General features: G+C 42.1%; 1 protein-coding gene across 1 annotated transcript in view; it reads left to right on the top strand.

Moving 5' to 3' along the window:
• The window catches only part of SLC17A8 (solute carrier family 17 member 8), a 47,475-nt gene that overhangs the window by 2,606 nt on the left and 30,980 nt on the right, over nucleotides 1-13,889 (top strand). The window contains exon 2 of the mRNA XM_044227982.1: nucleotides 12,928-13,180. Within this exon, the coding sequence (XP_044083917.1) occupies nucleotides 12,928-13,180 (253 nt within the window). The remainder of the gene's footprint in view (nucleotides 1-12,927; nucleotides 13,181-13,889) is intronic.

Genomic DNA, 13,889 nt, shown 5'->3' with positions numbered 1-13,889 from the left:
GTGTTCGCCTTGTCTATAAGATATTTATACTTAAGTGCCCCACCCAGAGCCTGGTATACAATGAACATTCCTTCCTCCCTGCTGATTTTTCACTTAAAACCAGTTGGCAAACTTCAATGGAAAAAAAAAATCAGAAAATACTGTTTCCTGTTTTGTAAGGTACAAGAACATTCAGAAGTTAGAAACGTTGACTTCCTAACTCAGCAAGCAGTGTAAATCACTGATGTCTTGTAATATTGGATACTGAAATCATCATTTAAATGGAATTCTTAGAGTGCTTTTCTTAAAAAAGATTTCATTTATTTGAGAGAACATGCACATGCATTGCAGGGGAGAGGAGCGGAGTGGGAGGGAGAGGGAGGGAGAATCACAAGCAGACTCCACACTGACACAGAGCCCCACTCAAAACTCAATCTCACCACCCTGAGATCATGACCTGAGCGGAAACCAGGAGTAGTGTGCTTAAATACCTGAGCCACCCAGGCATTTCTTTTGGGGGGGGGCTTTTTAATTACTGAGTGTTTCTCATGCTCAGGGGAGTGGCACATGCATAGGGAAACATTTGAAGTTTGTACATGAGGCTGATTATAGTCAGGCGTTATTAGCCTTTCTGGAGAAGAGTCATTGATAAAACACAACTGAACAATTTCATCAGCTAAAAGTACACTAGTATTTCAGAAGTGTGGGAAGAAAGAATATGTTCACTCATAGTCCAGTATTGGAACGGATGACTTGGAAGGCATTACATTTAGAGACTGATCTCTAGAAATAGACATGTAGATTTTTTGACTTACATGACAATATGGGTGTCCTCTGATTGCCTATATATAATAAAATAATAATGGCAAACATCTGTTCCAGGCACTGTAAACACTTTTAATTATTTTAAACCCTATGGGATGGGGACTACTGCAGTTACCATTTTAGAAGAGAAAGCTGAGGCACAGAGAGGTTCAGTAAGTTTCCCAAGGTCACACAGCTTATAAGTGGCAGAGCCAGGTTTCAGACCAGATGTTCTCTGCCCACCATTCTTAGTCATTACACTATGTAACCTCTCTGTCTTTGCTTTTCCCACTTATTGTGTTGAAACTTAATGACTCTTTTAGGTTTAAGGAGTTACTTGAGCTGCAGTGTAGCCAGCAATCACTGGATCTTTTCGGCACGTATGAGCTTTTCTCCCAATCAGTTGTAGTATTGAAGATTTCCCAAGGGAAACTGATGGGATGCTTGGTCTCCTTATACGTACTTATATCTTCCCTTTAAAGAGATGGAACCAATCCTTGTGTGCTGCTTCCATCATCAGCATTCAGTGACTGTGTATTCAACTTATGTGCCAGACATGCTTTGTCTAGTCCACTGACAAATACAAGTGTGTGAGAGTGGGCTCTGAGGTCAGGTGAGTCCAGGTTCTAACTGCTGCGACATCATTTACTTTCTGCCTGGACAACCTCAGGCAAGCTGGCATCTACTGGCCAGGGTAATTCTAGTAAAGCAAAGTCAGGTCGCATCTCTCCCCTGCTCAAAACCTCCCCACGGTTTCCCACCTCTCTCAGAATTAAAGCCAACGTCCTTTCAGTGGACTTAAAGACCCTACCTGATTTGTGGGAACTTGAGAACTCTGAGTTCATCTCTGGCCTTCTTTTCCTGCCTCACCCCACTCCAGCCATACTCTGCACTGATGGGGGAACTCCCTAGACCCCTCTTGTGCCAGCTTCTGCATCCTGTTTTTCACCCTGTAAGGTTTTATCTCCAGTTCCTTGATGGCTTATTCTCCCATTTTCAAGTCTCTTCCCCAAAGTTACCTTCCCAGGGAGGAGTCTCCTGACTCTCTTTCCCTCCTCCTCCCACCCGTTCCCAATCTCTCTTCCCTGCTGCATTTTACTCCACTTCTATCTTAGCTAGGGTTCCCTAAAAGTAGACCCTGAAACAGGAATTTGGAGAGCCTAGGATGTGATTTACGGAGATGGAAATCGGGAGGCAGGGAGTAAAGCAGGATAGGAAAGGAGAAAACCAAGCAAAGGATGTGATCTCAGGTAATACACAGGGGCCAGATCACAGTGGGAGGATCTGGGCACTGTGCTGTCCCTTGAAGCGAAGGGGCCAGTCTTTTGTGTCCCTGCATCCCTCAGTCATTGACTGTGGGCTGCCCCTGCTGGGGATCAGGACCATTTCAAGACCAATCAGCTTTGCCACTCTTGTGACCCTTGGCCTTGACTTTTGTTCTTGGCATGAGAACCCCAACATGACCGGGCAGCACTAATAGCTCTATTTAGTGGGATTTTTCACTGTATTCCCAAGTGGAAGAATTCTTCCTTGGGCATCAGGACTCCTAGAGCCACAGAGTCCAAAGTTGAAGCGGTGAGATATCCCATAAGTGAGTTACTGGACATAATGGTAAGTGGGCTGTTCCCACCTCTACTCTGTGTTTTTCAGACCAATGCATTCTGCCCAGCACCCATTATAACAACTGTTGGTTTATGGAACATATTCATTCTAAAGTATAGCACCCTATCTTCATAGGGATTCTTCTCTGAGCCAATGTCTCAGCTGCATCTTAATCATACTTATAAGTGGCAGAGCTGGGTTTCCTTTGCTCTGTCAGGCTACCAGCTTCAGCATGGTGTGGCTTGAGGTAGGATCAGTGGATCCCATGGTCCTATGCCCCCTGATGTACCTCCTTTGCCATAATTGAGTGTCTTAGTCTTAGGGGATGTTATGTGGGATCCCATGTTGGCTAATCAGGATTCTTTGAATCCTCAGGTAGTGACGCTGGCCGAGACTTGCAGGCTCATTTGTAGAATGTATGTCAGCCTCAGTCAGGATGAATTGCTACCTTTTCCAAGATGGAAGGAGTCTGATATAAACAATTTGCTACCAAGAAGGCTGGTTTGTCTCCTTGGAAACTGTGCAGTATCAGGGGTGCAGAACTGGTTTTGTTGCTGACAGCTGTGGTAGCTCCAGTGGTAGCACCAGTCTTGGTGAGTGAGATCCCAGACACACCTTCCATCTCTGCGACCATGGCTATCCCACATGCCACTGCTGCGGGGCTGGGTGGCTGAGAGGAGGAGCTGGCTAACGTCCACTAGCCAAGCCAGCCATCCGTTTAGCTTAGCGCCTCTCTCCAAGTGGAAGCTCTGTGGTGTGTGTTCGGGAGCAACCCAAAGATCTCACACTCTATGTCCGTGCCCTACGTGCATCCTCATGTCTGTCCGTTCCTGTGAATCAGATCCTTTAAATGCCATTCTGATCTTGCTTGCCCTTGTCTCTGATCTTGAAGTGCTGCTACTGGCCTCTGCTACTTCAGAATTCTAGCGTTCTGGTGGCCACTGGGAGCCCAGTTCTGGAATAGCACCTCCTGCGGTCTGTCGGGATCTGCCTTGGACACTGCTGAGAGGCTCAGTGGTGCTGGGGGCCCATTCCTCATTGCCTTGGTAAAGGAGTGTGATTCCTCAAGCTTCCTGAGGAATATATTTAGCGTGTGGACTTGCTGTCGTATCTATTAAATGCATACAACACATCTTTTTCTATAATCTGCCATAATATTCTAGCATCTCTCTTAAAATAATCAAAACAAAACAAACAGTTAAAGGGAGACCTATTTATTGAAGAGTATGATTAACATTGAAAATATGTCATGAGGGGCGCCTGGTTGGCTCAGTGGGTTAAGCCGCTGCCTTTGGCTCAGGTCATGATCTCAGAGTCCTGGGATCGAGTCCCGCCTCGGGCTTTCTGCTCAGCAGGGAGCCTGCTTCCTCCTTTCTCTCTGCCTGCCTCTCTGCCTACTCGTGATCTCTCTCTCTGTGCCAAATAAATAAACAAATAAAATCTTAAAAAAAAAAAGAAAATATGTCATGAATTTTTATATTGCAAATAGTAGGCATCAGAATTTTAGCTAAAGGATAGAGGATAACCAATTTAATCCTCACTAATTCATCTATATGGTCCAATCAAATTTAGTAGTCATTGTAACAGGCATTCAAACACGAAATAGGCCTGTAATTTAGGTTTATTGGCCAAGGAAAGAAGGGAGAGAAAGTGAGCCCCTGAACCCAAAAAAGGATATTCTTGTAGCCTTGGTTATTCTGTCTTTGGAATGAATGTGGATGGCAAGGGGAATGATGTCGGACACGCTTATTAAGCCATGACCTGACTTTCTCCAGGTCCCCATCTCTAGGTTCTTATTCAAAGGGGGAAGTCGCTCATGGTCAAGTTGAAAGGCAGATGTCACGGATAGTCAAATCCACTTCATAGAGATGGTCTCTGCTCAATTTCTGACCCATAAGAAACTCTTGAGCTTTTTTCAAAAAACCATCATAGTGGCTAATCTCTTCCCACAGTGCAACAATGACTAGAAATCAGTACAGAATTATTATTATTATTATTATTTTTAAAGAGAAGTTGTCAGTCTCCTCTTGGCATCTCTACTTTGTCTAAACTTCTGAGAACCATGCTGGTAGCTTGTTGGAATTATTTCTTTTGGCCTTTGCCAGGATGTTAAATCCTGTGTCATGGGCCCCTTGCATCCATTTTTTCCTAAGGCTGTATAACAAACAACCTGAATGGCTTTAATTTATTTTTTTCTCTCACTGTGCTGGAGGCCAGAAGTCTAAAATCAAGGTGTCAGCAAGACCATGCTCTCTGTGAAGCCTCTGAAGTGGGATTATCTTTGCCTCTTCCTCACTTCTTGTGGCTACAGGCAACCCTAGGCATTCCTTGGCTTGTAGACAAGCACGACACTCCAGTCTTTGCCTACGCTGTCATCTGGCCTTCTGCCCTGAGTTTCTGAGTCTATGTTCAGATTTCCCTCTTTTTACAGGGACACCAGTCATCAGATAAGCACCCATCCCAATCCAATATGACTTCATCTTCACTTGATTATGTCTGCAAAGACCCTATTTCTTTCTTTTTTTTTTTTTATAGATTTTATTTATTTGTCAGAGAGAGAGAAAGAGAGAGCAAGCGAGCGAGCACAGGCAGACAGAGCGGCAGGCAGAGGCAGAGGGAGAAGCAGGCTCCCTGCCCAGCAAGGAGCCCGATGCGGGACTCGATCCCGCGATGCTGGGATCATGACCTGAACCGAAGGCAGCTGCTTAACCGACTGAGCCATCCAGGCGGCCAAAGACCCTATTTCTAAGTAAAGTCATATTTACAGATAAAATACCTTTTTGTTTTGGGGAGTACTCTCCTGATTTTTAAACTCTAGAAATTAATCCAAATTCTGAAAAACCACACACACATACACACACACACACACACACACACACACACTCTAAACCATCAAACAAAACATGGGCTAGACTGGCCTTTGAGCTGTCATCTGTAAGCCTGGCTTTTGGAATAAAAAGCCACAGAGAAAGAAAGAAAGAAAAAAAAAGCCACAGAGACCATGTCTTTTTTTTTTTTTTTTTTTTTTTAATTGTCCATCTTACCATTTCCTGATTAGGTAATAAGCTCTGACTCTCTGCTTGAATGAGGGGACAGGAAAGCATGAAATTATCGGGGGGAAATAAAAACAGGTTAACACATCAAAATCAGTGTGACTGTGCCAGGTGCTAGGGATACTTGGTTTCTGACTTTGAACTTATTATGGTATACTGGAAGAGGGAAATACTAATTTTAAAAATTACAAAAAACAAGTAGTATGAACAGTATTGACTGCATAGGAGTTGAATTTTATTGAGATCTTTTAGAATTTGATGTCCTGAGAGCCGCATGGATGAGATCCTAAAGCAAATCCCAAACTAGCTCTGGGAGTCAGATTTTAAGTACCTCCTCCCTTTTAAAAAAGTTACCATTTATTGATTATTGATCCAGCGGTAGGAAGGCTACTAAGTGCCTTATAAACTTTATTTCCTCTAGTGCTCACATTAGTCCCTTATCCTTCCAGGAAACCAAGGTTCAGAGAGGTTAAGTCTCTGCCTCAAGGTCACTCAGCTAATAAATACTGGACTCAGCATTTGACACAGGATTGTCTGACTATAGGGCATGTTCCCTCAATCCTTCTTCAATATTCTTTCTCCAAAACCTTTAAAAAGGTCTACTTAGTTGAAGCCCTTGATTTGTGTAAGGTGTTTTCTGGTTCGGTCCTGGGTATACTGGCAGGAACGGGCTTGATACCAAATCTGGCTTGTGTTTTCACTTCACCCACTGCAGCTGGGTGCCTCTTGGGCAAGTTTTTGATATGTTCTGAGTCTCCCAAGCTGTGAGAGGGATAAATTCTGCCTCTCAAGATTGTTCTGAGGATTAAGGGAGATGATGTATATAGATGTATATCTAAATACGTACCTCACACAGTACCGGTTTAGAAGGTAGTACCCTTCCATTCCCTAATACTCTATTAGTCTTTTGAGCTGCCATCACAAAGTACCAGAGACTGGGTAATTTAGGAGAAGTTTATTTTCTCACAGTTCTGGAAACTCAAAGTCCAGCATCAAGGGGTCGACAGTTTGGTTTTCTCCTCAAGGCCACCTACTCACTGTGTCTTCCCGTAAGGATGCTGGTCTTACTGCATTAGGGCCCACCCATATAATCTCATTTAATTACTCTTTAAGGCCTTTTGTCCCAATACATTCTGAGGTCCTGACTGTTAAGGCTTCAAAGTAAGAATTTAGGATGGGGATAGTGGTGACACAATTCAGTCCATAATAAATATTCACCATAAGTGAGCAAGTGAATGGATGTTAAAAAGCCATAAAATGATCCATAAGTTCTGTTCATTTTGTGCTGCAAATGTTGACCTTACTGTCTACAAAACCAAATCAAACCGGGCTGTAATTATGGGTGCATTCGAATTGTAAGTAAGTAGTTCTGTTAAGGGCCTGTAGGCTAGTGAGCATATCTTAAGCAATTAGGCTCCTGGTGCTGACGTGTTTACTGGACAATTGTGTTTGTGAACAATGGGCTTGGACTTTCCTAGAGTGCAAGGGGCCGGCAGTCCACAGACTGCTGCTTTCTGCATTTGGAGAAACAACAAGACTGATGTTACGTAGGCAAGAATGAAGATTCTCTGATCTTCCAGACCAAGTGCAAGCAAACACCAAAACACTAATATGATAAACAGCTCTTTTGGATAATTAAAGCCCTCCACTTGTTAAGAACAGAGTCCTCTCTTCTCCATCTTATGACCTCAGCCCTCTTTAGAAAAACAAACCAACAAACAAACTCGTTTCTGGGCAGGGGTGAACAGATCTTTACTTCTGTGTGTAAGTGCTTCAAGTCAGGAGTGAAGACTATGGAACTGATTCACCCACTCTATTCAGCTGAATAGGGATTAATTATGTCCAGGCCTTATGCTGAGCCCTGGGAATAAAGAGGAGTCAGAAATGGCTCCTGTCTTCAAAATGCTTACATCTTCTGGGGAGGCATTCATCCACCCATTCACTTTCTCAAATCCACAAACTCTTACTCAACACCTACTGTGCTGATAAAAGCAAATAACTAACTCAGTGTGATAAACGGTCTGACTGAGGAATGCGTGAAATACTTAGGTCACATCTGGGATGGTGTAGCCTTAACACTGAATCAATGTCTACTCATTTGTGGTGGTAATGTTTTACTCTTTGTTGGTTAGGCTTGTTTAATTTCAACAACAGCTCTATGAGATAAATATCACCTTCATTTTACAGATGAGGAAATACGAGATTCAGAAAGGCCGACTTCCCTTGCCCAGAGTGGTACAGCTAGTACACAGGCGGCTGGCTATCAAACCTGGATCGACTGATAGCCGTGAAGCCTGACTTGTCCCATCATAGAGGGGGAGGGGGTTGAGAACCTTCCTGTCTGAGCTTGTTATACAAGAAATGTTCCACTATTTTACTGTTTTTAAAACCAATCAAATCTGACTCTGAACCAAGTCTGGTGGAAATGAACTTCCGGTTGATGTGGGTGGGCTCTTTCTGCAGCAGCTACGGTGTGCAAGGACCACACAAACAACCTAGGAGGTCCCTCTAGTGGTTGATCCGTGTTTGTGTCTGGTCGCAGGTGGCTTGAAGTCTACTGACTCCGCTATCACATGGGGCAAGGGAAACTGTGACCCAGAACCCAAGATACCTCTCCACAGCTCCCACATCCTACCTCCAAGTTGGAGGAGTGCTATTGGAGATGGCTCAAGGTCAGGCAGCTATAGGTCCTGCTACTTGGGGAGCCCATATTTCCTTCCATGGAGTTTTATCTTCCCCTTTATCACACTACTCTTTCTTTTCTCTCTGCCCCCCATACCATTGTGTCCTTCTGGAAACTCTCAGTGTATCCCAGATGGCAACATGCACACAGAAGGTGCTTGTGTTGGTCCAGGCCCTCTGAGAAGACAGGACCAGATGCATAAGAGATTTATTGAGGGAAAATGGGGAAAGAGCTGAGGAGGCCTGGGAGAACATTTGGACTGTGATGCTATCTGTGTAGGAGAAAGGGAAGGAAGATTTTCTGGGAAGAGTCTCAGACTGTACCCCAGTACTAGGAAGTTTTGTAATGCCAAGGGGGAGCCCTGGAGCCAGTTGGGCCACTGATGGGCCTTGCCTCTTGCAGGAAAGGGCCTGGCCTCTACGCCTGCTGTGCTCAGTGCTTGGTGGGGGAGCAGCCTGAGGGAAGGTAGTCCTCCCAGCAAAACTCTGCTGCATTCAGAGCATAGCAGCTGGGGTTGTCTTTAATTAAACTCCTCAAGGCTCCCTGGTGTCTGAAAATGTTCGTCTGTCTTACTCTTCATCCAAACATCTGCATGATTATAGAGAGATGCTGAGTTTATGACTTGTAACAACTTTATTAATAGCAATAATAGTAGTATTTACCATTAAGCAATAAAAAGCTCTTTCATGTACCAGGCGCTGCACTAAATAATTTACGTGCGTCCTATCATTTAATCATTAAAACAATCGTATGAATTAGCTATGATCACTAGCCCATTTTAGAGATGGGGGTTGTTGTATACTGAACTGTGTTCCCCCCATATTCACATGTTGAAGTCCTAACCCCCAGTGCCTCAGAATATGACTGTATTTGGAGATAGGTTCTTTAAAGAAGTAATTAAAAGACACGGAGAGAGAGACTAGGAAGAGACTGACTCTTAACTACAGAGAACAAATTGATGGTTGCCAGAGGGTAGGAGGGTGGGGGGATGGGTGAAATAGATAATGGGGATTAAAGAGTCCACTTACAATGAATGAGCACTAGGTGATGTACAGAGTTGTTGAATCACCATATTATATACCTGAAACTAATATAACACCATATGTTAACTATAGTGGAATTAAAATTAAAAGTTAAATAAAGAAAATAAAGGAATGCTGAGATTTAAACAAAAAAATAAAAGAATATAGAAATTAATCAAATAAACAAATGAAAGATAATTAAGTTAAAATGTGGTCTTCAGGGTGGGTCCTAATCCAAATGACTGGTGTTATTATAAAAAGAAGAAATCTAGACACAGAGATATGCAGAGGGAAGGTAATGTGAAGGCAGCCATCTTTTAAAAATTTTTTCTTTATTTAAATTCAATTAATTAACATATAGCACATTATTATTTTCAGAGCTAGAGTTCAGTGGTTCATCCACCTTATATAACACCCAGTGCTCATTACATCACATGCCCTCCTTAATGGCCATCACCATGTTACCCCATCTCTGCACTGCCCCCCCCCCCCAGCAACCCTCAGTTTATTTCCTATAGTTAAGAGTCTTTCATGGTTTTGGCCATTTACAGGTCAAAGAGAGAGGCCTCAGAAAGAACCCATCCTGCCAACAGCTTGATCTTGGACTCCTGGCCTCCTGAACTGTCAAAAAGTAAAGTTCCATTGTTTGAGCCACTCAGTGTGTGGTACTTCATTATGGCAGCCCTGGAAAGCTAATACCAGCATATTGTGGCTTCAGGTGGTCGAGTGGCTTGGCAAAAGTCATAGAGCTAGCATGCAGGAAAAATGGCACTCAGCTTCTCGCATTCCAGAGTCCATTTTCTTAAATATTTTCCTCTACTGGGTGGTCCATGGTGGCTGGGGCAAGGGCAAGAATGCAGATGACAAGGTGATGGGAACTCACAGAGATAGAACACAGCCTGGTAAGCCAGGAAACACATGTGAGAGGGAATTGGCAGACCTGATAACCAGGAGAAAGCCTTCCCACCTTGCCTATATCCTCTTCTGGCTTTGTGGTCTTGGCCAATCCATTCTTGCTTTCTGGACTATAGTTATATTTGCGTTAAATGGAAGTATTAAGTTTCCTATATCTTACTAAGCTGTTTTAACCATAATGAGGTCATTATATGAAATGGGGAGAAAGAACTGAATTTGCTTTATACCAATATTAGTGTAGTTGTTGCATATTATCCCTGTTTTAGCTGATACGACTGGTACCATTGTAATGGGGTGTCAACATTAGAGCAACAGTTTTCCATGGGATACAAATTATATATGTTCTGATGCCAGAAATTCATGGAGATCACCAGGACCACTGATTATAAATAGTCCTGTGATTCAAATGATTCTTGGACATCAATTTAATGACAATACATGGCACCAATGCTCAGTCTAACAGAATGAACTCATTAAATGATTGTGGGGATTAATGTAATAAAAGTAGCTGATATACATTGAGTTTTCATGTGTGTTAGGTTCTGTTCTAAGTGGTTTAAATATAATAATCCACTTATGATAATCCTGGGAAGAATCCCATGAAGAAGAAACTACTTTATGATTCCTAGGTTACAGATGAAGAAACAGAAGCCCAGAGAGGTTAAATAGGCCAAAGTCACACAGCTAAGTAAGTGGAAGAGTAAACATTCAAACTAAGTCACACTGGCTCCTAGTTTGGGTATAGAGTGGAGAAGAAATCAAGCATCCAGGATGACTTCAAGATTTTTACCTGAGCAGCCAGAGGAACAAAATTATCATTACTTGGGATGGGAAAGATCTTAGAAATTATTTTTTAAAGGGAAACTCAGTTTGGATATGGTAAATTTGAGATGCTGATTGTGTGTCCAAGGAGATGTCAAATAAGTCTCTTTATGAAAATTGGGATCTGTATCTAAAGCCCACAGATGGAATAAGATCACTTACAGAGTGTAGATAGAAAAGAAAAGAGATCTGTGAGCTGACTCTTGGGCATCCCAGTGTTTACAGATCAGGGAAGTAGGGAATCGGTTTAAAAGACAAAACAGAAAGAGTGGTTTTTGAGAGAAAATAAAGGAAGAAACGCTGATCAGTTGTGTTAAGTGCTTGAGGCTTGAGGACCTAAGATGACCATTGGATTGAGCAAAAGGCTCAACAGATGACCTTAAGAAGAGCAATTTTGGTGGACAGGCTGGGGGATACCTGGTTGGAATGGGTCCAATAAAGAATGGGTGGTGGGGAATTGAAAAAAGAGTCTTCCAGTTTTTCTAAAAAAAAGAAGATGAAAATGGGGGTAGCTGGAGGAGAACGATGTGGTAGAAATAAAGAACATATTTGTAGATAATAGGAATGATCTAGCAGAGAGGTGAAAATAATTGATGAATTATGGAAGTGGGAATTTCTGGAATAATATCCTTGAGTAGGTGAGAGGAGGTGAAATCTGGTGCCCAGGGAGAGAGGTTGGTTTTGGGTAGCAGCATGGATAATTAAAAAAGAAAATGTAGAATGCATCAGCATAAATGCAGATGGGTAGCTAGGTACGTTGAGAAGTTGAGATGTTCTCTTCTGGCTATTTCAGTGTGCTCATCCATTTATTAAACTCATACTCTGAGCTCAGTTAAAATTGAAAGCTCCCTTCCCTGGCTTTATCATTGCTCTCGCTTTGAATTCAACAAAACCTGAATAATCCAGTAATTATGGCTCCTTGACTTTCTTCCTCACCAGCTAAGACCTGAAGGAGGGCAGAGAACATGTCACATACTTTATCGTTCCCCAACCCTTGACATAGTGCCCGACATACAACATGCACTCAATAAATATTTGATGAATTGAATCAAATCTAGTATATTTATTTCTCTATACAAAACCTTTAAATCTGATTTTTCTTGAGTCTTAAAAACTACCAAGATCATATTCTCTGTGGATTAGTGGGCAGATTATTGGCATCTCAATCCATTCTGCTAATCATTATATTAGCTATTTATTATTGAATTCAATATTCATGAAAACTTAAAAGCTTTGCTTATTTTTACAAAAGTTTGGACCTTAGTTGGGCCATAGCAACATCCTTAGAAGGGTTACAATATGTGAGAAGATGCAAATAGCTCCTTTGATAATTGACAGTGTTCAATTTGCCCAATTCCCTATTATTTTTTAAAGAAAAGGGTAAATTCACTGTATTGACATACCATAATCTGAACCTGTAGAAGTCAGTGAAAAATCCTAGAAAGAACCACCTAGAAAGAAAGGATATACAACCAACTGGCTATGTGCTGTGGTAGAAAATGTGCCTCCCTACCTCTACCTAACATTTTATTAAGATTTAGATAAAGAGGAAGAAAAGAATCTGCAATTGGATTGATTTTCTACTGTGTATCTTTTAAGCAAGCTTTAGGTGACACTAAAATCAAGAAGTGTAATAGTTAGCTAGGTCATACAATGTGAAGGAAGTCTGTCAATACTTTTCCAGCAGAAAATTCAGTGATGTGTATTGTCGAAGACACAGACTTGGACTTGGATTTGCATCCCACCTCATACAAGACCTAGTTTCCTGACCTGTATAATAGCAAGATAACACCATCGATGTCATGGAATAGTTGTGAGCTTTAAATGACCTAATGCCTATAAAAGTGCAATACTATCCCCAGAAGATGAGTAATGTTAGTCACTACTATTTATTTTCATGACAATAACAACTTTCAAAAAGGCAGGCTGCAACCTACTTTGGGTTTCCCTTTTTCTTCTTTGGTAGACCTTTTCTTTTTGCGTAGTATACTTCCTTTTTTTCTCTAATCCTGGCTTTTCTTCTCTGACCATTTTTCTTCCACTATAGAAAAATTGATGGGACCAACGAGGAAGAAGATAACACTGAGTTGAATGAAGAAGGAAGGCCAGTGCAGACTTCCAGGCAGACGCCCCCGCTCTGCAACTGCCACTGCTGTGGCCTCCCCAAGCGTTACATCATTGCCATCATGAGCGGGCTGGGATTCTGCATTTCCTTTGGGATTCGGTGCAATCTAGGAGTAGCCATTGTGGAAATGGTCAACAACAGCACTGTCTATGTTGACGGAAAACCAGAAGTTCAGGTCAGTGTCTGTGTTTGGTGGGGGCTGTGCAAATACTTGGCTATAGGAAAGAAAGCACTGCCCCTCTTCCATTGATGTGACAAAAAGAATAGCTACCATGTGCCAGGCACTGTGCAAGGTGGAGGAGAGAGAATGATGAGCAGCATGGGCTGGGCCCTTGTCACCATAGAGATGTACAAGTAAGTCAGCATGATTCATAGTGGTAGTGCTGGGTTGGAGGTGTTCAGAATGCTTGGGGTCACATCGGAGGATGCTGGGCCAGACTTGGATATCATGAAAGAATTCCCACAGAAAGTGATGGCTGGTTCTGAAAGATAAGGAGGAACTGACAGACAAAAGGTGTTTCCTTGAGGTGGGAAGAAGAGCGCTTGAAGAGAAAGGAACATCTTGTGATAAAGACTATAGGAGAGAAGGGGAGGGAAGCAGAGAGGAGGAAAGAGAGAGAGAAAATGATGTTATTTAGGAACTGAGATAGAAGTTCAACTTTTCTGAGCCATGGTCTCGTTTGGCAATCTGCTGTAGACTTATGAATCCTTTGTCAAAATAATGTTTTAAATTCTTTAAATAAAATGCATGGGATTATAAATGAAACTAATTATATTGAAATATATATATCAAATTATTGAAAAATAAGGTTAATGATATAGAAACATATGGGCTTCTTTATGAACCCATCAGATGACAAAATTTAACAATGGGTCTAAAATTA

Source organism: Neovison vison, chromosome 12 (genome assembly GCF_020171115.1).
Source record: "Neovison vison isolate M4711 chromosome 12, ASM_NN_V1, whole genome shotgun sequence".
NCBI lineage: Eukaryota > Metazoa > Chordata > Mammalia > Carnivora > Mustelidae > Neogale > Neogale vison.
The sequence above is the reverse complement of the archived record's forward strand: the minus strand, read 5'-3'. Positions and strand labels throughout refer to the sequence as shown.